Here is a 24,177-nt window from a genome sequence, read left to right as displayed (position 1 = left end):
AGCACAAGGCTGGGGATGGGGCTGAGCGCTTGGGAAGCCCATGGGATGCTGCAGGAGGGAGCCGGGCCGCCCCACGACCCGCAGCGGTAGCGGTGCCAGCCCGGAGAGCCACGTGCCGCTCACCGCGGGCACAGACTCCACCTCCCCCAGCTCCCGCCCGCCCCCTCGCATCCAGGAAGGGAAGAAGAGGAGGAGGAGGAGGAGGGAACGGGGGAGGAAAAAAAAAAAGAGAAAGAAAAAAAAAAAAGCACACCGAGAGAGGTTGAAAGGAGGGAGCTGCCGGAGACCCACCCTTCTGCCTTCTCCCTCCTCCTCCTCCGGGCTGCTGGCCGGGCTTTTGTTTTCCTGCAGCTCCCCGTTTCCCACACGTGATTGCCGTGTTGTTGCACGCCCCATAAATAGGGGCAGGGCGGGCGGCGGGGGCTCGGCACTGCCTGGCGGAGGGCAGCCCCGCCGAGCTTCCATCCATGCGGCCCGACGGGGCGGCGGCCCCACCGACGGCACCCATGCCCCGCCGCCCGCCCGCGCCCCGCTAGCACGGCGGCCTGAAGGGCGGCACACAGAGGGAAGCGAAGGGGGCCGACAATGGCGGCGGCCGCAGCCAGCCCGGGCAGCCCCGCGCCCGCCGGGCCCCTGTCGCCGCCGGAGCCGTGCCCCAGGAAGGGACCGCCAACAACGCGCGGCGACCCCCGGCGGAGACAGGCCGCGCTCTCCTTCCTCACCAGCATCTCCCTCGACGGCCGGCCCCCGCCGCCGGGCGCCGACGGCCCCGCTACAGCCGCCTCCAGGCCCCGCCAGGCCCCGCCGCCGCGGCTCGGCAGCCCCCCGGCAGCGCCCAGCGACCCGCCCCGGCCCCGCGAGGAGGAGGACGACGAGGAGGAAGACGCCTTCGCCGCCGTGCAGGTGCCGGCCGCCGCCTTCCTGGGCGCCGCGGGGCCGGCGGGGAGTCGCGGCCGCCTCAACTCCTTCACGGCCGGGGTGCTGCCCGCCGCCTTCGGCCGTGCCAGCCCGCAGGGCCCCGGCGGATGCGACCTGGGGCAGCCGGGCCCCGCCGCCGCCTTCGAGCTGCAGCGATCGCGGTAAGCGGAGCCGGGGGGCGAGGCGGAGGGGAGGGGCGGGAGAGGGGACGGGCAGGTGCCGAGTCCCGTCCGCAGGCCGAGCGAACGGCTGCGGGGTCCCCATCGCCGACACCGGTGCTAAGTGTGGCCGTGGGCTTTCGCTTGACTCTGCCTCGAGACGAGCCCGTCCCACCTGCTCGAAAAGCGGAGACTTTGTGCTGAGAAGCAGCGAGCGTGTGTAGAAACGTGTAAATACATATGGGCTGTTTGTGGGTGCAAAATGAGTTTGCTTGCGCTTCTCGGATAGCCGAGGATGGAGGGAGAGAGGGGACCGCGCTGCGAGTCGGCTGCCGCTCCCACATTCCCCATTAGCCACGCTCGCTCCTTGCTTCTCCCTCGGACACATAGGTAGGCTTGGAATCACGTGTTGTTATTGCAAGGGCTAGGAAGGGTAATTAAGCGTGGATCGCGGCGGAAAAATCGCTGTCAGACCCAACTCGCTTGCAGAAAGCCGAGGTGTTCCGGAGGGGATTGTTTCAGCTGTGCCTCCCTATTTCTCACCTCCCATCTGGGTGTACTGATGGCTTTCTGGACGTGTCAGCCCTACCTTCCAGCCCGCAGCCCGCTGCTGGGTTACAGCCCATCTTCACTCTGAGTCTGAACGTTTCCTGTGCTCTAGAGCATCCTCCGTGCTTTCCCTTGCACCCGTGCATCCCGCTCGTGGTCCTTGGTCCCACCTGCATCACTTCTTCCACAGCCTCTTGTTACTTTGCCATGCCCCTGTTTGCCACCTCCTACCCGTCTGCAATCCTTGCAGCAGGCTTGGAAGTGTGTCTGTATTGTTTGACAGAGCAGTTCTCTGTGCTTAGGCTCCAAGAACCACCTTCTGTTACCCTGTTGGGTGTTATGTTTTTATTTAGTTCTCAGAAATCATTGTTGATACTCAGTTCCTTCCTGACTTTGCTGTTTGTGTTAGCAGTTTGTCTAATTGCAGACTGGTTTATATTTAACAAGGTTATCATTAACGTGGTTCGGGTTTGAGCTCTGTGCGTATTCACAAGGCACCAATGACACAAGGAGGAGCGTGGAGCTGCTTGGAGGCTGGTGTGTAATGACATGGAAGGGGAAAAGGCTGGTGCAGGAGTTGCCTTGTTGATGCTAAAGGCTCTCGTGTGGGGTTGAAGAACTTTGTCTCGGCTACATGGTAGAACCTGGGGTCAGGTTGTGCCACGTTTTGGTTCGTGTTAAATTAATTGATTCAATAGCTTGGAAGTATTGATAATGGTTGGACTAGATGATCTTCTAGGTCTTTTCCAATCTTGATAATTCTGTGATTCTGTGATCTCATCATGGCTCAGGTTGTCGGGAAGGAATGTGGTTTTGCCAAGGAAACAAATCAATGAGTGGATTTGAAGTTGAAGCGGCGCTTCCAGTTGTGTTTGTCTGTGTCACCATATGACAGCAGATGGGAGGGTGAGTTTGTGCTCAGAGCATCTGGCCTGAGAAAGGCAACGGAAAGGGATATCTGCTGAGTAATTGCTGGGGGAAGGGGGGTTCTCTAAGAACAGGCATTCAAGCTACTGTGCTTTGAGCGGATTTGTCTTCAGAACATACTGACCTGCAGCACGAATCTCATTTCCTGACTAATTCTGAAATTAACGTATGATTATTAAAGCTTGTAAAGATTCAATTTGTTTCTACCCATTAGAAATTGCCTGTGCCTTCCACCTCCCGTGTCATTCAGCTCTGACAATGCAGAGGGGAGACGGTTTCCTTGCTCAGCTTTCCATTCACTGCCAGAGTTTTATTGTGCACAAACTCGGACTCACATTGAAGATATGAAAGTATTTGGGTATTTAAAATAGTGATGTTTTGCCCCGGTATTCATCTTATAAAGAGAAGTGCTGAAACTGTAGACTTACCTGGCTGTTGTGGGCCTTGCTGGGTATGGGTGCTCCAGGAAGCCCCCCAGTTTTACTGTGGAGCTGGGCAAAAGAAGAGATACATGGAAATGAATGTGTTACAGGCAGAGTCCCAAAGGAGGAGCAGAACAGAAGTGGAGGGCACTGTCTGCCCTCTGGGATCTTGCCAGCCTCAGGAGTTTGCTTGTAAGCCACAGAATCACACACAGAATCACAGAATGACCCGGGTTGGAAGGGGCCTCAAGGATCATGTAGTTCCAACCCCCCTGCCTGGCAGGGCCACCAAGCATACACATGCCACTGGAATGGCATTGGACCTTTCGTGTGCAATTGAGGCTCTGTTATTCACTGAACCTAAAGCCCTTCAGGCAGCCTGAGTTTTAGAATGATGTAGACAAGAACAGCGTGAAAACAGTGATTTAATGGTCTGAGAAATGAATGGAGAGTGCACATGCTGAACTAAGTCTTTTCATAGGTGTGTGACCTTGTGTACACTGCTTATCCGTGCCTCTGAAGGAGGGGATGCTTGGGTGACTTCAGTCATCACTTCAGGGGGCTAAATGGCTGTCCTGTGCCACCTCAAAGAAGGGATATTCAAGAGGGGGATTAAGGCTCTGTAAAAGGGGCTGTTTGAGTGGTTGTACGAGTGTCCTGCTGCGGCTTGTTCTCAGCACCGCAGGCCCTGCCCAAGTCTTTGACGCCAGGAAGGGACTTGCTGTCCCTGTGCACTCAGCTTGCAGGCTCCTCATGGGCCCTGTGAAGGAAGTGCAAAGTCCGGTTTACGTTCTGAGCTGTGCACACGCTGAATGAGGCCAGCCCAGCATCTGTACGGACTGGCACCCACCTCTGTTCTTAACATGCCTTTAGGAAGAAATAGATTACTTAGAGAGTGGTGAGGCGCTGGCACAGCTGCCCATAGAAGCTGCGGTGCCCCATCCCTGGAGGTGCTCAAGGCCAGGTTGGATGGGGCCCTGGGCAGCTGAGCTGCTGGGGGGCAGCCCTGCCCACAGCACAGGGTGGGACTGGGTGGGCTTTGAGGTCCCTTCCAATACAAACCGTTCTTTGATTCCATGTGATCAAGGCACAGGTTTGAGCCTCTCCCTGTTGCTTCCTTAGAGCATCTGGAACCACTGTCCTATTTCAGATGTCAGTTGAGGCTGACCAGTTGTTCAGAAGTCACTGTAGTACAGTGATAGGAGGATGCGTAGTCCAATAGACAGCATAGCTACATCAGCTTCGTTTCCTTAATTCACAGAGCTTTATGTAAAATCATTCAGAAGTTTGTTCTGGCATATTTCAGCTTTTACTATAATACACAGCAAACGTCTTCAACCAGTGAGAAAGATAATACCAATCAGACAAGAAATAAACTCCTTGCTGTCAGTGCTGAAGAAGAGCTGGGACAGAACATAGTGTGCACAACTACTAGAGCATTAATTAGTCATCAAGTTTGCTTTTCAGGATGCAGTATGCAGATTTAGAAGAGCATGTATTTAAGGAACTGTGAGGTTCCTCTACAGTGGCTGCTGTGTTGTATGTGTAGCAACTGCCTTCCTGTCATGAATGCTAAATGTATTTTCTGTTCTAATGATGTGTTTCAGAGTCAACATTGCTCTTAGTGGCTACATTTCAGTTCTTGCTGAAGGAAAGTTTTCTGTTATGGAAAATTTAGAAGTGAATGGAAAGTTAAACAAAGGTTGGCTTCCCTTCTTTAGGAACTATCTACCTATCTATTTATTAAAAAGGGCTGCATTGCCCTGTATATGAATATAAAGGACAATTACATGTTCTTAGTAAGCAGTTTTCCTTTTTCCCATGTTATTATAAATTAGACTAGCAATTTTGAGGCTTAGGGAAAGAAAGACTCTCTTTCCACAATTGAAATGTATTTTTTTTCCCTGTTTTTCTTGGATGGCAAAAGGAGTTTTATGTTCTCTCTGACCCCGGATCCCACAAGCTCTTAACTATGCATTTATGTATGAATGAAATTACTCTGTTAAATCAAGGGTCAGTGCATAAAGTTAGGCCTGTAGATAAATCTTTACATTATCATGCACTCTTCTGTACAGTATTGGTAGGATAAAAAAATAGAATGCTAGGTAACTTTATTTATAACTTTATTTATAAAACTTTTCAGTGGGACAACTATGGGTTGCATTTTGGTATTCCTGCAGGTAATCTGGTTGCCATGGCAAATGTAATTAGGTTTTCAAACCCGAGTGCTGTCAAGACAAATCAGCTATAAGAACATCATTTTAGAGATAAAAGCATTCAAAAGAAACATAAATCTTACCGTGAAGGAGGAAAAAAAAATCCCCTAATTTTGTGCAACAGGAAAAATCTGTAAGGTGACACTATGCTGATCTCTCTGTGCACCGCATTATTCAACTGGAGTGAGACTCATGGAACAAATTGGGGGGGGGAGTTCTACTTTATTTTCTTACCCTGGTCTTTGGATAGGATGTATAGGACTAAAAAGTTAGCTCTTCTCACTTTGCAGCAGTAGGCTTCAGTATTCACAGCATCATTTAGTTCTGCTGTGTCTGTGGGGGATGAAAAGCAGGGGAGAGGTCCTAGCCATAACACCCTCCAACAAGACTGGGTCACATGGAGGTTAAGAAACCAGTAGGGAGATGGGGGAATTGAATTGAGGTGTCTCCCTGTCTGACAGGAGTGCATGCTGGCACTGTGGCTGGATTTTAATTTCATTATGATGAAAGATTCAGATGTTATTACCGTTGCTTTTCTATAGAGCTGACGCTGGAACAGCCTGTTCCCAGCTGCTAGCAGCAGAAGAAATTCCAGCCCCAGTGTGATGGTGTGCTCTTTAGAGGGTACAGGCAGCACTGCATTGCTTGCCTGCTTTGGAGGTAGATCTGCTCAGTCTTAGTCTCTTGGACACATGGTGCTGGAGCAGGGGAGAGCAGAGCTTTGCCACCCCAAGGACCTTCAGGAAGAGCATCTTCCATCTGAAACATGGAGAGATGGATAAAAGAACCAAAAGGTCGCTCAGAATCACAGAATGATCCGGGTTGGAAGGGACCTCAAGGATCATGTAGTTCCAACCCCCCTGCCTGGCAGGGCCACCAAACATACACATTTACTAGATCAGGTTGCCCAGGGCCCTGTCCAACCTGGTCTTGAACACCTCCAAGGACGGGGCATCCACAGCCTCCCTGGGCAGCCTGTTCCAGGGCCTAACCACTCTCCTAGTGAAGACCCTTGGCCTCTAGGTGTACTTGACCCATGTGTGCCATCTGTATGGACAGCACAGATCTCCTTGTGTACAGTCCATACCTTCTTGCTCACAGTAGGGTTTTGGGACCTTGTACTTCCCATCTCACTGTGCTCAGCCTATCTAAAGGATATAATAGAGAACAGAAGCTAGAGATCAGCTGTGGTCTGGATCATGTCTTGTCTTGAAAACATCTTTTTGAATCTTTTTCCTTACCAACTTTATTCTTTGTGCCTTGTCAGTCATGCCTCTCTACAGACAAAGAGTTTTATTTTCCTGTTGCTTCTGCGCTTGAGTTAATACTTGCAGATCCAGCAGAAAAGGAGGCTCACTTCCTCCTTTCTCAGTCTAGTTTTCAATCAGTTCCACCCTGGCAAATGCGGGCTGACAGAAGAACTGCACACGTGTCTGTAGGGGTGTGCTTGGTTTGCAGAGCACAGAGGGCTGCCCTTGTTAGGTGACAGAACTACATGAAAAAGATGACTCCATTTTGATGCCTGGCACTTAGGCAGAGTGTTGAGCAGACTTGGTAATTAACAAGCAAACTTAGTAGTTTTCCATGTTGCTCCAAGTGAATGATATCATTTCCGTAATTAAGCACTGTAAAACACTGGCGTGTATTTTGGTTAAAGTGAAGAGAGGAAAAGCGCTTTCTGATGTGACAGTGCAAAGTATGATTTAATTGCTCCGGTAGGTGAGCTGAGCAGGTACTGCAGAGTGTTACGTAAAAAGACATGGAAAAATCTCAAGCTGCTATTAATAGTATCAGAAAAATGTTCTTTAAAATACAAAGGCATAATTATGCTTTCTAAAACAGAGTTAATGCAACCTCCTGTCTTCAACTCTTACATATCTTGGGAACCTATTTAGTTTTATAAGGCTGTTTTCCTTGCTCAAAACTGTGTTTGAACCCTAAATGTTGTTTGTAGAATGCCACCTTTTCACATAGCCTTATACAGAAAAGGTTACAGACAGGAGCTGGTTACTTAAAAATGTAAAACCATTTACAGAAGAACCCAAAGTACCTTTGTTAAGTACCCCCATAGCGACCTTTTTCTGCAGCTTATCTACAAAATCCACATGTCACGTGTGCACAACTTACCTCAAATTAAGTCTTTTTTCCATTTCAGAAGCAGCTTCAGGTACCACAGGAATCATGAGCAGACTTGCAAGCAGCAGAAAGTGTCTGTGGATATTGATTTTAAGGAACGGTCTTTGTTTTGAAAGGTTTTGTGCTTCTGTTCGTTCTGTGTTGATTTGGAGCTATGCAAGTCAAAGAGAGTGCTCAAGTGTAACAGGGAGCAGAACTGGAGCAAATGCATTTAAAAAAATAAATGGTATTAATTTGTCAGCACACTTCTGTAGTCATTTTTAAGGTTAATGCAGCAGTACTTAGTGTTAAGACTGAATGCATGATGCCAATGGAAATATGTATTTTCTCCCATTGAGTCTTGAGCTCAGAACATTCATCTTCTGGCATGGTACAACCTTGCAACAGGAGCAGGAAACTTTTATAGTGTGAGACTGATGCTGTGCTCAAGGCCATGGAAAATCCTGATGCTTTTTCATGTTATTTATGAACTAACCCCCAGTCCTCCTTGCTGTTTTCTGCAGTACCTCACAGTGATGTGGGTTATAATTTACTGCACTGGGAAAGGTGATGAGGGATGGAGAAGAAGGGGCTGAAGTGGAAAAGACCTTGTGAACCATTGCATGGTTGTAAATGTTGAGGCAAGTGAAAAGGAATAGTCTGAACTGCTCAGGTACAAATGGGAACAGGATCAGGCCTGTTTGTTCTATTGTAGGTGCAGAGGTAATGTTTCCAGTCTGTCAAGCAATTGCCTATCTTGAATATTGTACTGGATAAATGAACGTGATAACAGCGGTTGAGGATGGCACAATCTTTTGTATAACCAGCACTTGTCTTGTACTTGTTCTGTTTTGTACAGTTCCCAGGAAAATTTCAACATGGTCTTTTTTTCTTCAGTGTATGCATGTATCATCTGCATGTGCTAGAAGGAGCATGACTTTCGAGAAGCTCTTGACCATTGCATCCACGTTCCCAAGATAGGAGGTTATGGTAATGAAGATCAGGCTTTGCTTCTGCAGTGTCTTTTTCTGGATTAGTTATGTCTTGTGCCATTGGGGCTGAAGAGAGAACAGCAGTGGAGCAGTTCAAGCTGAGATTGTTTTGTTTTCAAGTCTCTGAACCGTGAATTGGAAAAGCTCTCAGGACTCCTTTGCAAAATCTCACTTTAAAAAGACTGTTCATGCTTTTCCTTTATTTCCTGCAAATTTTGCTTCCTGCACTTATCAGCCCTCCTCTGCTTCATATACTTGTCTACCCTCTTACTTTGAGGGGAGCACTTGACGCTACAGGCTGTAGTTGTGATTCTGTGTTATTGGAGCTAGCAGCATGCTTCCTGCTAACTGAGTCAGAGAACTTGCTTTGTGATGATGCATCAAGAGAAATGGCCAGAAACTCTCCTTATGTAACTCAAAATCTGGTGTTTGTAGCCATATGACTGCGGGTCTCCTACATTTTTGAGTATTAACATGTATGGGCCCAAAGAAACTGAAAATTGAAGTGCAGATTGTTCTTATCTAATGAGAGATGACTCTCTGCTCTTGGGGTTGTTGTTTTCTCAAGTATAGAATGAGAGCAGAGTTGGAATTAAGATACCTAGTCCATTCTGTCAATTTGTCTCTATCATGCCCGCTAACCATAACCCTGAGTGCCACATCCACGTGGTTCTTGAGCATCTCCAGAAGATGGTAACACTATCGCTGCCCCGCACAGCTTGTTCCAATGCCCAGCCACTGTTTATGAGAAGTTTTTCTTCATATCCAACCTGAACCTTCCCTTTTACAGTTTGAGGCCATTCCCTCTTGTCCTATTGCTGTTACCTGAAGAACAGGTGGACCTCCCCACCTCCCTATGGTCTCCTTTTAGGCGGCTGTAGAGGGATTGAGCAGCTGGACCGGGCTTGCTGGCAGAACAGCTCACAGCATCCTCAGCCTGTAAGACTTCTCCATCTTCCTCCTGCACAGTCCAAGCTGGTGGCAGGCACTCAGAGTGCATCTGTTTCTGCAGTCTGAAAAGTGGGGTAAAGCCTGCAGAGCTTAATAGTAGGACTGGAGCTGTACTATGAAAGCTGAACGTGTATTTCACTTCAAACAATGGCTGTATCTTAAAACCGTGTTTGTCCTCATTAGTTTACACAAGGATGTTTGTTCTGTATTAGGTGGTGGGAGTGTAAACATTACCAGTTGCTAAAATACTGTGGGTTTTGATTTATTTATTTATTTTCCTGTTGTTGTAGTTCCTGTCTACAACTATAGTGGTTTTACACCCAGATTTTGTTTTCAATTGATTTATTTTTAAACCTTCACAGCACTGCATGCATGTAGGTAGGTGTGTTAGGAAAAACAAGGGAGAGAACCAGCTGGGGGAAATATGTAGGTTTGGGACCTCTTTCTTTGCACTCTTTCTAGCTAATAAAAACAGAGAAAATTCAATATGCAAACAAGCTTGGGAGGATGCTGAGCTTAGTTCATCTTAATATATGTAGTAGTGCTGCCATCAGAGTGCTTTCTTCTGTATATTACTCAGATGCAACTTATGTATAATTTGGAAGAATGATGTGACCAAAAATGCATGCTAAGTTTGGTTCTTGTCTTCCTTCTTAGAAATAGAAGAATGATGTGCGTGTATAGATAATAAAATGTAGTGGTTCTGGAGGGTATATTGCTTGTTTAATTGCCTGTGTGACATCCTCCTTGTAAGATTAAGTATTTTCAGTAACAGCCGTGTGGTCTGTATCCTCACTAGTTCACTTGATATCTGTCCTAAAGTGATGCAACTGGTATCAGTGCAGTAGGACTTCAGCTCCCATATAACTCCTTACTAACAGAAGATTGTAAATGAGAAGTAATGTTGTGTGTATGTAATCCCGTTAGGCAATATTATTGTGCAGCACATTGGTTTTTTTCTCCTCGCAACAAAGCTCCTCGATCTGTGGTGAAGTGTTTTGTGACACATTTTTGAATGGGCCTTTTGCCCTGCTTTTGGTTCTTTAATGCCAAAAGCTTTACCAGGAAACAAGAATCTCTTTCTTCTCTGCCTGTGTTTATTCAGCTTGGGGCCGTGATGCTGAATATGCAGACGGACGCAGAAGTCAGATGATCTAAGATGTGTGATATTATAAGGTTAGCTGGTTCACATGAAAATCATTTTAACTCTGTTAGAATTTTTATGTCTGCATTTAACATCTGTGGCATCTATAAGTCTTAAGATCTGTCTTTTTAAAAGATTTTTATGTGCTTTCACCACTAACGCTGTTCTGAAGTAAATCCTCTCTTAGTTATATCCTTTGAAAGAAGTGATTAATTTGCAACAAGTATTTCTGAATGAGCTTCTGACAGTGAAAAATGGCTTTATAAAAACAGAGCCTGATCCTTCAGACAGCTGCTGGTCCGTTCAGCCTTACTCTCACAGGTAGCTTGTTGCCTTTGGCTTCACAAAATCATTGCCTAACACAGAGAGCCAAAAGGAGTGGTTAGATGGATTCATTTGAGCAAGAGCCCTGTCAGTCAAGGTTTCTGCAGAAGTGATTAGTCATTCAGTGTTAGTGCTTTTACGGGTGTCCAGGTGCATGAGTTCGTACAGAATCAGATCAAGTGCTTGGCACTAGGGACTTTTCTTGCTTATCTAGTTCTTTTAATGTTAAAGGTGATTATTGCTTACTACAACCTGGTAGAGTACTGCACACTAAGTCATGGAGGTCTGGACAAGCATCTGCTTTTTTCACAAAGTGATGTCAGGGTGAGATTTTTTCGAGGCATTTCACACTTTATATCCTTCTGTATTCTGGGAGAAGGACTCCTTGAGAGCAGCCCTTCTGCAAAGAACTTAGGAGTTCTGGTTGATGAACACTTAAACTGAGCCAGCAGTGTGCACTTGCAGCCCAGAAGGCCAGTGGTAACCTGGGCTCTATCAGAAGACGGGTGGCCAGCAGTGCAAACAAAGGGATTGTCTCCCTCTGTTCTCCCCTTGTGAGGCCCCATCTGGAGTATTGTATTCAAGTCTGTGGCCTCCAGTACAGAAAAGATGTGGAGCTTTTGGAGGGAGTCCAGAGGAGGGCCAAGAAGATGATCCATTGGTTGGAGCACCTCTCCTATAAAGGCAGGCTGAAGGAATTAGGTTTGAAATAGCTGCTGGTTCAAGTGAATGCACAAAGTAAGCTTAATAAACAATTCTGTTGTTATATCCCCATTTGATGTTTCAGCTGTCAGAAATATTTAGCTTTTAGCTGGCATGTGGGAGCAGAGCCATACCCCCTACATCTCTTCAACTTTCCGCACGTGTAAGTTCAGTAATCATTGAGATATGGCAGGTGTATGCATGTCATTTCTGGTTTGGGACAATGAAGGACCAAGCAACAGATACCATAAATGGTGGCTTAGCATTTGTTGAGATTTTTAGGGTGTTAGAAGCACTAATGTTTCCAAATTACGTGCTATGATAAAGGAATCCTTATTATTCTCTCCATCTCCATTGCAGCGAATCTTACTCCAATATTACGAGCTTCAAGATCTTGCAGTGTGGTCAGGATGAACTTCTGTCTTTTTAACTTTTAAGACAGCTAAATTATTTTCTGCAAGGCAGCCACCTCCCACTTTGAAATGCGGTTTGCTTGTGGACGTGTACAGGCGGCCCCGCTGCCTGCCCCAACAAAGCCAGTCAGATGCTCCAGGTCATGCTAAATGCCCAACAGCCTGTTAACCTGTCATGAGTCTGGGTGTCGTCCCCTGTAGAGCTGAGATGTTCAAATCTAGCTGGGAGCTTTGTCAGAATTACCTGCTTTATGTGGGTATGGTGCCTATGAGCAGCTCGCTATCAGTTCTTGCCTGGACCTGGCTGAGCAGCGGCCAGGCTCAAGCTATAGGGCTGACTGCCCCTAATTCTCTCTTCAAGCCTCAAAAGCAATCATGAGTTGTGTCCCATTGGGACACCTGGGTCTGCCTGACCTAATGATTTTTTGTTATAACAGTCATAGACAGTGGTAGAAGCAACACCAGAAGAGGTAGTGCAAAATTGTCACTGCAGATGATGTGTTGGGATGGGACACAGCTTCTTTATTCCTGTTTTCCTCCTTACTTCCCCATCCCTCCTCTGTTGCTGGCAGCAGCTCAAGGCACTGCAGAGGTTTTTTCCCTAGGCTCTTTTGTTTAATTGACTTTAGGTAGTGAGATGTGAACTGGGAGCCTGGCTGGGGCACGCGGCTTCTCCTTGTAATTTTTCTCACTTTGCATAAAGTATGTGGCTACAGGCAGCCTTTTGGAGGGCTGCCCCGAGGAGCTGGTCTCTTCTGGGCTGTTGGCCTTTGTGTTGCTTGGGGAAGGTGTAACTTCATGAATATAAACCAGTGTCTTCTGCCTGCTCCCGTTTTAGAGGATAGATTCTCTGTGTCAGAGGATCAGTACTATGAATTGCTGAGAAAATTGCTGTCCTTTGGCATTAGAGCAGGTGGGTTTCTTCCTGTGTTAGTGGGACGCAAGCCTAAAAGCAAAGGAGTTGGATAAGTGAATTTTGATGAAATCTGTCATTAATTACAGCTCTTGGAGAATTCATTGCGTTTTCAGTGGATTTGAATATAACTTTGCTTATGTAATCCTCTTATACACTGTTGCAGTGTGGCACTAAGAAAGCTCATTATATTTACTGTTTGAAGATGATGATTTTGGGGAGATGATAGTTTCAGTGGCGGTTGCTACCTTTCTTGTGGTCTTATCAGCAAGCTGTTAGATGTGGGGAAGAGGGGGAAGCTGTGTGTAAGCCAGATTTTCCATCTGCCTCGAAACACAGCTGTTAATTCTTGTGAACCAAACCAGAGCAAACTGTGAGCTTTTTATTTTGAGGAAACAGAATCCTTCAGAAGGGTGCTGTGTTCCAACAGTAAGAAACATTTATGTCCTCTGTAAAGGTGAATATATATATGTATACATATTTTTGGGGGGGTCATTTATGACGTGGTTGGTGCTCCTGAAGTTTCTGCTTATCCAGCTCTTCTGTTAGCAGAAGTCTGAGCTTGGTGTGAGTTAAAGCAGATTTGCCTTTGCTCGTAGCATTTGTGCACCAGGCTATGGCCAAGGGGGTTAATGTTGAGGCAGAGCTCTGCAATGTGCTTTATTCATGCCAGGCAGCACTTAACTTCAACAAGTCATTTGCTGACCTTGGTTGAAGTGATGTCTGCAGACTGATAGCTCTAATTGGACACCAGGCACCTGGTAAGTTAGTGATTAAAAATAAGAAACGTTATGACTGGTTAGTGTACGACTGCCTTGAAACCACTGCATAATGATGGTACATTTACCATCAGATTAGGTCACGAAGCAGCTTTACTGCAGCTTGGAAAATTAGGATCAAAAATAGTCCTGTGATTAAAACTTCAGCTTTTGAAAGCTCTTCAGAGAAGGAAGATGTGCAAACGCAGATGTATGGGAGAAATTAAGCAGTCTGGATACGCGCAGTTCTTGAATTGAAAGGGAATAATTGATTGAAGTGCTGCACTAGCTCATTTCTCACAGCTACCCCGTCTTAGCAAAATTAAATGAAACATCAGAATGATCTGGGAATAAGTTGCCTAAAATACAATCCATAATTGGTCCAAGTATTAACAGTGGATTTAGTATTCTATGAACATGAGACTGTTCTGTGTGGACCAGCAGCAGCCTGCAATAGCAGTTGTCTTAGTTTAGATTTGTGAATTTCTCCTATGCTTTAAAAAGCACTCTGTACGCTTTATCACACATTTATCAGCAGTGAAGTAATTTCTTTCTGAAACAACTTTTGCTTCCTGATGCCACTGGGACTTGGTCTCCTCTGCAGCCCTGTGCTGCAGCAGTGAGATTCCATTGAGCACAGGGCAGCCCGCAAGCCCCGTGCGTCCTGCTAGGCAGTACTTAAATGCCAGACGGAAACGAGTATAAACTGATAAAGAAAAATGATTAACTTCACATTTTGCTGCCCTTAAGTTGCTTTCTTTCCTCTGCAGCAAGCATAACACCATCTGCCTTGCAGCTGTGCTGTCAGGTACCTGAAGGTGGAGGTCTGGTCAGCACTGTCCAAAGCCCTGTGTGCTGTTTTATCTGTTGAGCCTGAAGGAGTCCAGCATAAACCTGCTCCCTGTGACTGTTTTAGGTGCCCACTGACTTTTTGGTCACAATGTAAGTTAATTAGCACTAACTGGGGCTGGCTTAACCCAGTTACAAAGCAGCAGTTTGCAGGAGGTCTATACACGGCTGACCTTTATTTAATTTCGCCTTATGTTTGTGTTAGGAAGTTCTGTAGGTCTCTGGAGGTTAACAGGTGTCCATGAGGGCTGTTTCTCTGTTTATCAAGCTTCCAGCTATTCTGCACGTAAGTGCCAGAGACTTAGATGTCACTTTTAAAACCACATATCCACGTTAGGCAAAATCCATTATAGTGTGAGTTGGCATTTGTTTCACTTATGCCTTCTTGTGCCTGGCCTTTCTTTATATCCAACCTACATATCCCCTCTTCTGGTTGAAAACCATTTCCCCTTGTCCCATCACAGCAAACCTCGCTGAAGAGTTTGCCCCCTTTTTTTTCTTGTAGCCCATCTTTAGTGGTTGTGGTAAAGCAGACGGTGATGTGCTCCCTCAGCAGCAGCTCTATTAGCCTGCACAGGAGTTTGCTGGGTCAGGGGGTGGAGTGGGGAGCAGAGAGCAACAGAGTCCATGAAGCTTGTTAACGTTTCAAGCAAGCAGCATGAAATACGGATCTGAGGGTAGCACGAATCGTGAGCCTGGTCAGAAAATTGCTGTGGACTCAACTAGGAAGCTACAGCAATACCCCTGGCAGGGAGCACAGTTCTGGCTAGCTGGGGCAGATGCATTCCCATGCCTGTTTATCAGTGTGCTCAAGCTGAAAGGCTGATACAAAGTGCTTCCTGCTCAGCATGATAAATAGAACTTTGCATGATAATTATGTTTACAGCAGGACAGATGTACTAATAACATGTCCCCTAAAGACTTCAAATGAGCTATAAAAGAACCAAATCTGGGCTGAAAGTGCTGGCAGCAGTAGTATTAATTGTGTAAGTTACATCTGATAATTGTGTTGTTTCATTTGAATGAGGCAGTCAGCTATTAATGGCTTGTGCTCTGTAGTACCAAAACAGCCAAGTGTGCAGAATTTGTCAGTCTGGTAATGTAGTTACATATTAGCAATGCGTTCTAATGGACCTACTCCAGTGGATAGGGAAGGGAAGAAGTGTTGCCAGTAATTTCTAATGCTGTTTCATCTTCTGTATCAAAATACTTATGTGCCTTCAGGAAGAGAACGTTTGTGTTATCTGTGAATTGTTTGATGTAAGACAATGCCTGCAGAAAGAAAAAAAGACTTCTGTGGTTATTGAGGACAGAAATGAAGAATGACTAATTAGCTGTCTTGTTCCACTTACTGCTTCCACACTGGCAATATGAATGAAATGCACACACACACAATATAGACGTGATCCAAAAAACTTGGAATAAGTTATCACTGCTCTAAAAATTAGGTTTGATAATATGTGGTCCAAGTGAATGTCAGTACTAGATGTTGTGCCAAGATTACAGTTAAATAAAGATCTTGCAGGTAACTAACCAAACGTAAATCCCCACTGGTCCAAATTGAATTAGGATGTCACAAAAAGTAATTCATTTGCATTCCCAAAGCGTGTTTCCTTTTGTCTGTGGTAAGCTGAGCTGCAGATAGCATCCCAGAGGAGCACCCTTCTAGCAGGCCTAACCCACATCCTCTCTCAGGCTGATTAATCTGCAAATCCTTCCAAATTTCTTAGCCATGCCCTTACATCAGAGCATCCCTCTGTAAAAGATGTGAGCGGAATCCTGGAATGGGCTGCCTTAGCATGAGAGGGGCTCTTTGTATGTTATTAGGCGTGTGTGTGTGTGTATATACATATATATATATATATATATATATATATACACACACATTTATTAACAGGGAAACAGACAGATGACATTCTGAGGTACAAGGTGTGTTCACTGGGTAGCAAGAGAGCTGATGGCCTGGAAAAAAAAACTGCCTGGAGATGCTCAGTAAAACTTGTCCTTGGTTCCATGTAACCTTTCATCAATGTAATTCATTGCTAACGAGCCGCAGATTCATTGCAATTCATTGCAGAGCTTTAAAATTACCACCGAGTCAGATGACAGAGTGCCTTGTTTCATGTTATCAAGAAACATCCTCTCAATGATTGAGGATTAGGCAGTAGCGCAGCCTCTGGAAGGAGTGCTGGCCCCATGTTGTGAAGGGTGTTGGTAAAAGCACCAAGAGTTCCAGAGGAGAAAGGAAGGAGAAGACTAACAAACAGCAAATCTTTGTCAGCTTACATCCGTGTGTGCTTTATCCTTAGTCCTGCTAGTGCTGAGGAAATGCCTATGTGATTGATTTGTTTCAGGCAGATAGCAAAGACTGAAGTATAAACTACATGCACTTCTGTGTAGCCTTGAGGTTGTTTTCTTCCTAAAACCATCTATAACGTGTGTGGATATAAACAAACGAAACACCGAGGAAAAAAAAATGGACTTAAAAATGTCTGTTAGTGAAAGAAAAGCTTGATAATTTTTACTTCTATTTTCTCTGTTATATTTCTGCACTGCATACGTAAAACTTTGCCCCACAGCTCCTGTCCACAGGCAGCTGCATAATTATGTCAGTAATTTGTTTGTGGTTGTTAAGAGCTGGGTAACTCGGATCCTCCAGCCTCGCTGTAAGGTTTGGGTGTGAACCATTATCGATTAACTATCTCTACCAGCAGATAGGTTGCAACTCTATTATTAATGATTGCTTTACATATTTATTTTCTTGTACACACACTAGATTAGATCAGGTGAAGGAACACTTGAAGTGGTTTACCCTGGTGTTAGCTGTAGCTCTGCCAACCTCTTACCTTCTTTATTGTGCAACGTCTTCGTTGTCTTCGGTTCATAGCTGATCTTCCATGGTGCAGATTGCATGAAGTAAGAGTTCTAAAAGGAGTGAAATGGCTTCTAAAAACATTTTAATTTTTAATAGAGATATGTACCATGGGAGAGCAACCTCAGGCTGGGAATGTGCCAGTTACAGTATGCTGCTGAGCAGGAGACCGCAGCGGGGAGAGGAGAAAATGATCTAATCTTCTGCTCCCACCTATCAGCCCAGGCAAATGCTGTGCCTAGTCACAGTGGTAGGGGTGGGGGAGAAGTGGAAGGAGCTTGCTCTTCCTAGGGCAGCCATGCTGCATGACTTCAGGCCTGTCCTGAGCAAGAAGACCAGTAGGAAACAGAGCTGTCTCTTATGAGGCCCATATTTGAGCTCACAGATATCAGTGTTGGGCTTTTCTGAATGGTATGAATTGGCTTGTGTTTTAGCTGTGCATGGCCAAGAAGAGGGCACGACCAGAGTTTGCTCCCAGATATGTAATAGGGTGGTGAGACAAGCATCTGATCCTGAGGGAATTTATGGCAAATGTGCCCAGAACTGAATCCAAAGCATGCACTGGTAAAGTCTTTATATTGTCACAATCTGTGCTGGAGTTTATATATCACGCATGAAATACCTCATGCTAGCTTTCACTTGCTCAGATTGGTCATTGTTCTGCTCTCATAAGGACTTATTTTCTCTGCCGGAAGAATATCGTAGGGTAATTCATAATGTCTAAGATGAATTTGTAAAGAAAAGGTGTGTTGGTGCCTGATCACATCTTTTCTGAATCTAATGTTAAGATTTGGGGTTTTAGAATACATTGCCCATGCACCTGGAGGCGAGGTTATGAGGTAGAGCCATAGATAATTGAAGAAATACCCTGACTGAAATAAAGGGAAACAAACAGGAAAAGCTAACAGTCTTAATTGTATCATACACAGGAGATTGTCATTGCATACACAGGAGAGAGTGGAAGGGTTTTTTTCCAGTTGTCTTAGTGCACGTGTTTTTCCAGATGTTGTGACACCATCTATAGCCTGGGTTTCCAGGTGTGTAGTTAATAACTTTGATTGCTCTAAAATGCAGCTTAATTGGACTAGATAATTTCAAAGCTGTCTTTGGAGCGTGGCCTAATTCAAATAGGGTCTTTGGTTTTAGGTTTGATTCTTCTTCGCTTAGAAGTCTGATCCTAAGGATACCTATTCCTAAGGTGCAACATTGCCCATGGACCTACAAGTAATTATCATTTTACAATGCACTGAGTCTAGTGTATGTAGAAATATGTAGACACATGTAGAATCTGTTGGGTTGATGTTGATTAAACAGGCTATTGTGGTCTGTGTTTTATTTTGTGTTTACAATGCTATAGTATCAGCTCTGGCAAGCCTCTTTGTATTCGTAGGACACACAATTAATACCTTTTGCTTCTTCGCTACTTTTGACTACCGTTTTTAATTGAGCTGGTGCCCGATGATGCCTGCAATGATAATGTGTCAGGTTATGAGGTAATGGCTGTTCTAAAAAATACAGCCGTGGCAGTGTTCTGGCACATTCAACATAAATCATGGTACACAAGCCTTCTGAAAGCTATCACACTGCTGCAGAGTCAGGGAAGTGCAGACGGTAGATCTGTAAATCACTGGTTCCATATATTAGAGGATGCAGATTTTGGGAACATCAAGAGCTCTTTTGCCTTTAAATGAATCTTTCTGAATTGCCGCTGTAGCTCTTGTTGTGGCTTGGGCATAGCTAGCAGCAGGGGGGACAGGGTGCAGAGGCAGCTGCTACAGAGAGGTGGTAGGTTTCAAACAAGATCTGTCTTCTGTTAATCGGGAAATCAGCTGGGGAAGGTGAAATGAAAGGGGACTCAAATTCAACAACGCTTGGTGATTGCTCTTCCATTGACTAGACTTAATCCTCTTTTTTTCCTTCATCAGAGATTTCGTATCACTGCTTAATTTTGGAAGCTTTCTAGTAAAGCTAAGAATTAATATGTATCAAGTGGGATTGTGCAGGATGTTTCAGTCAGCCCCGTCTCCTGCTTTCCTACACACATACATGTGTATACACCATACTGTCTATGAACAGTTTTCATCTTAGCAATTCTTGTGCCAGTCCCCTGTGTCTTCAGAGATCTGTGTATTTGATGCTGGTATAAATTGCATGCAAATAAATTATAATAGTCTTTCCTTCAAGACAGCAAGATCAATATTTTTTATGTTTAGAAGTTATGTGCAGACAGGTCAGCAGTTTGAGTGCAGGATTTCAAAGCCTCTGTTTTATGTATTGTGAGGCCTAGAGAGAGATTTGGATGGCAGTAGAGGTAGGATACTATCTGCTTTGGGAGGAAACGTGTGTTCATGACACAGCTTTCCACTCATCCCATTGCTTTCTACCCAATGGGTTGATGGAAACCAAGGAAGCATTTTGTCAGGATCTTGTTCTAGTTATATCTGGCCAAAGGTCTGGAGGCCTCTCTTCTTCCAACATGTACCCTGATAGGAACAGGTTGCCGGGGCCTTGTTAGCCCAGGAGTTCTGTGTCAGAGACACCTTGCAGAAAGTTGTGGTTTTAAACCAGGTTTTCATCCTGCCTGGGTGTAAGTGACAGCTAAACAGCATTCTTTTGGTATACATCCTGTGCATATGTTTGGATTGGGCTGCTGACTTAACACCCCATTTTTGGTGTGTGCCAGAAGCCTTAACTGTTGATATAGATAGTCTTGCCAATACACTGGGCAATTTTAAAGTTCTGAATTGAGTTGCATGTTTTTGCAGAGAAAGGCTCTGCTTTGTAATTACGATAGTGCATAATTAAGTACTGCCTCATATCGGTTTGGGTAGCTGCGTGAAGCTCTGTTTTCCTTAGTAATTTTTAATAGCCTCAGGGTTGTTTTTTCTGTGTTTGTCTTCCTGTGCAACAGTGGTAAAAGATAGGAAGAAAATGAGCTGATACGTAGGAAACCCAGGAAGAACTTCAGGCAGAGGGCGAGAGGTGACTCATTAGCAGGCCCTCATTTGGGTTAGTTGCAGGTCATGCAGTTAGGGGTCATGAGGGAGCGGTGATTCGCACACAGCTGATGCCTATGATATTTCAGAGGGATGTATTAATTGACTTGCACGATATTTCAGAGGGATTGTTAATTGACTTGTATGATATTTCAGAGGGATGTGTTACTTGACAGCAGCTTGCCCTAGGGGTGTGGGTATGTTGCTTAGCCAGCAGGTTGATGGGGTTGGAGAGAAACGGCTGCTTGCTTTTACTGTGGTGTCTTTTAAAAACCTTGTGGAAGGCTGTCCTGTTTATGCTGGTCCAATGGAGCTGGGATGCAGATAACACCCTGGCCACTGAGTGAGCTGTGTGTTGAGCATGGCTCTTCCCAGGCAGTGCTGCTTGGCTCCTTCAGGAACTTTGCAGCACTATTTCTGGGTGGATTGAAGTGATGATGAATCAAGTCCCACTTTCTTGGTGACCCTATAAAAGTCTGGAGAAAATTCATCTGTCTCTTACAGATTGGAGACGCTTGCCCCGATGGGTGCTACATTTCTGTGTGCTGACCCTACCTCTTCAGTGCCTACACCCCTGGAGGTTTTTAATCTCAACAGAAGCAGGGGGACCTGCACCCACAACTTCCATAGAAATTAAGCACATTTAAAATACAGCTCCTTTTTCCTAGTTTCCTAGCTGTGCTAGAAGGTCATTATGCATGGATTTATTTTCCCTTATCTCTTGGATTATCATCTGCTTCCTTCCTTCCTGGGTGAATTTATCCAGTGTTCTGATTGCGGCTTTGTTTTTTATCACCTCCTGTCTTAAGGGGCCGACAGTTGTGTAGGTTTAACTTTATTGAACTGAGGATTTTGCAGCAATTGATGATAAAGATGATTTTCCATAGATGAATGGGTTTATTACAACAAATCTTTCTGCAGGGTACTTTATTTGACTGTTTGCAGTTTTGGTTACAGAACTGCTTTGTTTCATTTTTTTTTTTTTTTTTTTTTTTCCCCTTTCTTTTTTTCCTTAATTGAGCCACATGATAATCTGACTTCGTAAAGGAGAAACAGAGATAACATTTTAAGTCTTAAGAAACTTCTACAGGGACTCAAACAGCTGGTCAGAGATAAATCTGGTGTGCAAACAGGGCCATGAATGTCTTAGAAAACAACGATTTAAAATGCCAGTGCATCGAGTATCTTTTTAGTGTCTTTTTTTTTGGCTTTGGTTGGAAATTTGATGTTAGGCTATTAGTAGTTTCTGTGCTCATGTAATAGTTGCACAGGAAACAGGGAGGAAATGAGAGGAGAAAATATTTTAGATCGAGGCTTAAGGGAAAGTGATATTATACGTTCTTTGAAGATTTAAAGGAAAAAAAAAAAACAACAAAACCACAAAAACCATCAAAACCAACAATCTGCATGAGACTGCAGCCAAGTCCTATGGAGTTAGCATCTTCCAGAGCTAACACTGCTTGCTTCTGTGCCCACTGGGGTGAAGGGAGAGGGGTTTGGGATACCTAAAGGAGTAGTAGTTAAACTGGGGCCATGTTTCTTGAGGCTTTGCTTGGACTAGGAGAAATGTTCATTTCTCCTGAAGCATCTTTCATTTTATTAGTAAGAACAGTTGCATTTTAGTGTTCATTATCTGGCTGATATTCGCTCTCCATAAATTTTAAAACATTCTTGCATTCAAATACATCTGCACAAGGACTTATCCAAGAACATGGATCTTGTATGAGTCACACAGGGCTACTTTGTTTTGATCTCTTACTTAACAGTAGGATTGTCCCCTCATTATTACAGTAATAGGACCTTCTTAGTGCAAAATAGGTATCAACACAGCTTTGCATCGGAGTGTTGGTGATTTGTGCTGTAAGCCAGTTCAGGTTGTTTATTTTACTGCCAGTCTCAACATCTAGCACGTTAATCAATGTTTTGAAAGTAACCCTTTTGAAAGTTGTATAGACAAGCCCTGACCACTTGCCTGCAGAAGGGAGTAAGGTGGATCAATTTAAATATTAAATGTAAGTCGAGGTGATTAACTTTTAACGAAGTCAATGGAAAACTGGTTTGGCTTGTATTCCCTGGACCCCCCCCCCCCTTTCAAAAGCTTTGCTCTTCCAAAACTGTTTTTTTCACATGCGCTGTGGTGCAGGATGTGAGTTAGTTCACAGCAGGTAAGTTCATTAGTTGGCATCTCTGGTATAATATCCAGCTGTGGAAAGCTTATAAATATTGGTATTTAGGTCATCTTAATTAGGCCTCAAAGTAAAGATTTGAAAGCAGAATAATTGCACATACTTCATTGCTGCTGAGCTTCTTCGGTGAAAAGAGGGTGCGGTTCCTGGGTGGTATGAAAGGATTTAAGCAGAGCTGCTGCAAATCTTCAGCGGTGCTTCTGTGTGTGTGTGCCAGGAGCTGAACTGATTAAAAGGAACAGCTTGGGGAGAGGTGAAAGATGTGGCAGTTCACAGCTGGGTGAGATGCTGTGCTGGATATCCTTGCTGGCTGCCAGCATAGGGGATAGATAGCATGGGCAGCCCCAAAGCATGTTGTTGTCAGCTTGTGTGTGACTTGTGCTGCTTCTTTTCTGGTGGTCTCTGTGCTCCTTCCTTCCTGGATGAACATATCCAGGGTTTTGCTTACATTCACACTAGCTGGAAGGGAGCTCACCTATTCATGCTCCCCTTCCAGCTGTGGATGAGCACAGAGCATCCCCTCGCTTCTTTCAGAAGCCATGCAGACTTAACTTGCCACATTTAGGTCCCTGCAGCACTGCAGAATCACTACTGGTAAAGCTCAGCATGAGCTCTTTTGCGCCAGGAGATGCAGGGATTCCCAGCCAGCTTGTGTGGCTTTCAGGATTAGCAAGCAGAAGCCAGGAGGCAGAATCCCAGTGCAGTGTGTAACAAGTTGAGACCAACAAGGGATGCAGGAGGAACTGAAACAGTGAGCAGGCAACTGGGTGACCAGTGTTCAAAGCTGCCCTAGAACTGGTGCCTATGTTATTAACCTAATAACATGTACAGCAGTAATAAGAAGCAACAGTTGTCATTTGCTATACTAGCGATATTGGTGGCTGAAACCTCCAACTTCTCTGTCTTGTAGAATCATTAAGGTTGGAAAAGAACCCTAAGCTCATCTAGTCCAGTCATCAACCCATCCCCACCGTGCCCACTAACCATGACCATCACTGCCTCAACTACAATTTTCTTGAGCACCTCCAGAGATGGTGACTGTACCACCTCTCTGGGCAGCCTGTGCCACTGCCTCTCCACTGCTTCTGAGAAGCTGTTTTTCCTACTATCCAACCTGAACCTCCCCTGACACAGCTTGAGGCCATTCCCTTTCATCCTATCACTGTTACCTGGGAGAAGAGGCTGGCTGTGATTTGGTGATTGCCAGCATGGAACATGATTTTCCATGTTATGCTCTGGGTGGGCTGTATCATCACATTTTTTGTTATTTATGATGGTTTTGTTAGCCTGGGTGCAGCTCCCAGTTTAGTGCTGCTGTTGGGATGCTTAGGGTAAAGCAGCTGCTTCAGGGAGGCTGTGCTGGAAGCTCCCTCCTGTGCCCACCTGAATAACTAGAAAACTGGAAATAGTGAGGTTTCCTTCACAACTTAATTTTGCAGATGTTGACAATGGATCAGACTCAGCTGTAAAAATCTGGTCTAAAGCACAGACTGCTTGGTGCTGCTTGGAGAGATGAGCAGAGCTCCTTTTCACAAATGACAGTTACATACCCTCTGCTGACAGCTCGGTCAGCATTCTTCTCTCATTTAGTCACTCCTAGCAAGTGATGAGATAGTCAGAGATGAACATGGCTGAGAAATGATTGGCATTAAAAAAAAGGGAGGTGGGGGGGTGAACAGGCAAAGAGGAATAGAGAAAATGAGAACTGTCCCTTGTAACAGAGTGGATGACAGTAACACAGCAAGTGAGGAGGGGCTGCTGGTGGGTGGGTG

General features: G+C 45.0%; 1 protein-coding gene across 2 annotated transcripts in view; it reads left to right on the top strand.

Moving 5' to 3' along the window:
- Positions 1-300: 300 nt before the first annotated feature.
- Positions 301-24,177, top strand: part of CABLES1 (Cdk5 and Abl enzyme substrate 1) — a 58,803-nt gene continuing 34,926 nt past the window's right edge. Inside the window, exon 1 of one of the 2 annotated variants that reach the window (XM_015855404.3) lies at positions 301-1,079. In XM_015855404.3, the coding sequence (XP_015710890.2) occupies positions 586-1,079 (494 nt within the window). In that variant the 5' untranslated portion in view covers positions 301-585. The remainder of the gene's footprint in view (positions 1,080-24,177) is intronic. The other variant, XM_015855405.3, reaches the window with a different exon arrangement.

Source organism: Coturnix japonica, chromosome 2, assembly GCF_054131305.1.
Source record: "Coturnix japonica strain WE chromosome 2, WE-NBRP24, whole genome shotgun sequence".
In the NCBI taxonomy this organism is placed as follows: domain Eukaryota; kingdom Metazoa; phylum Chordata; class Aves; order Galliformes; family Phasianidae; genus Coturnix; species Coturnix japonica.
The sequence above is the reverse complement of the archived record's forward strand: the minus strand, read 5'-3'. Positions and strand labels throughout refer to the sequence as shown.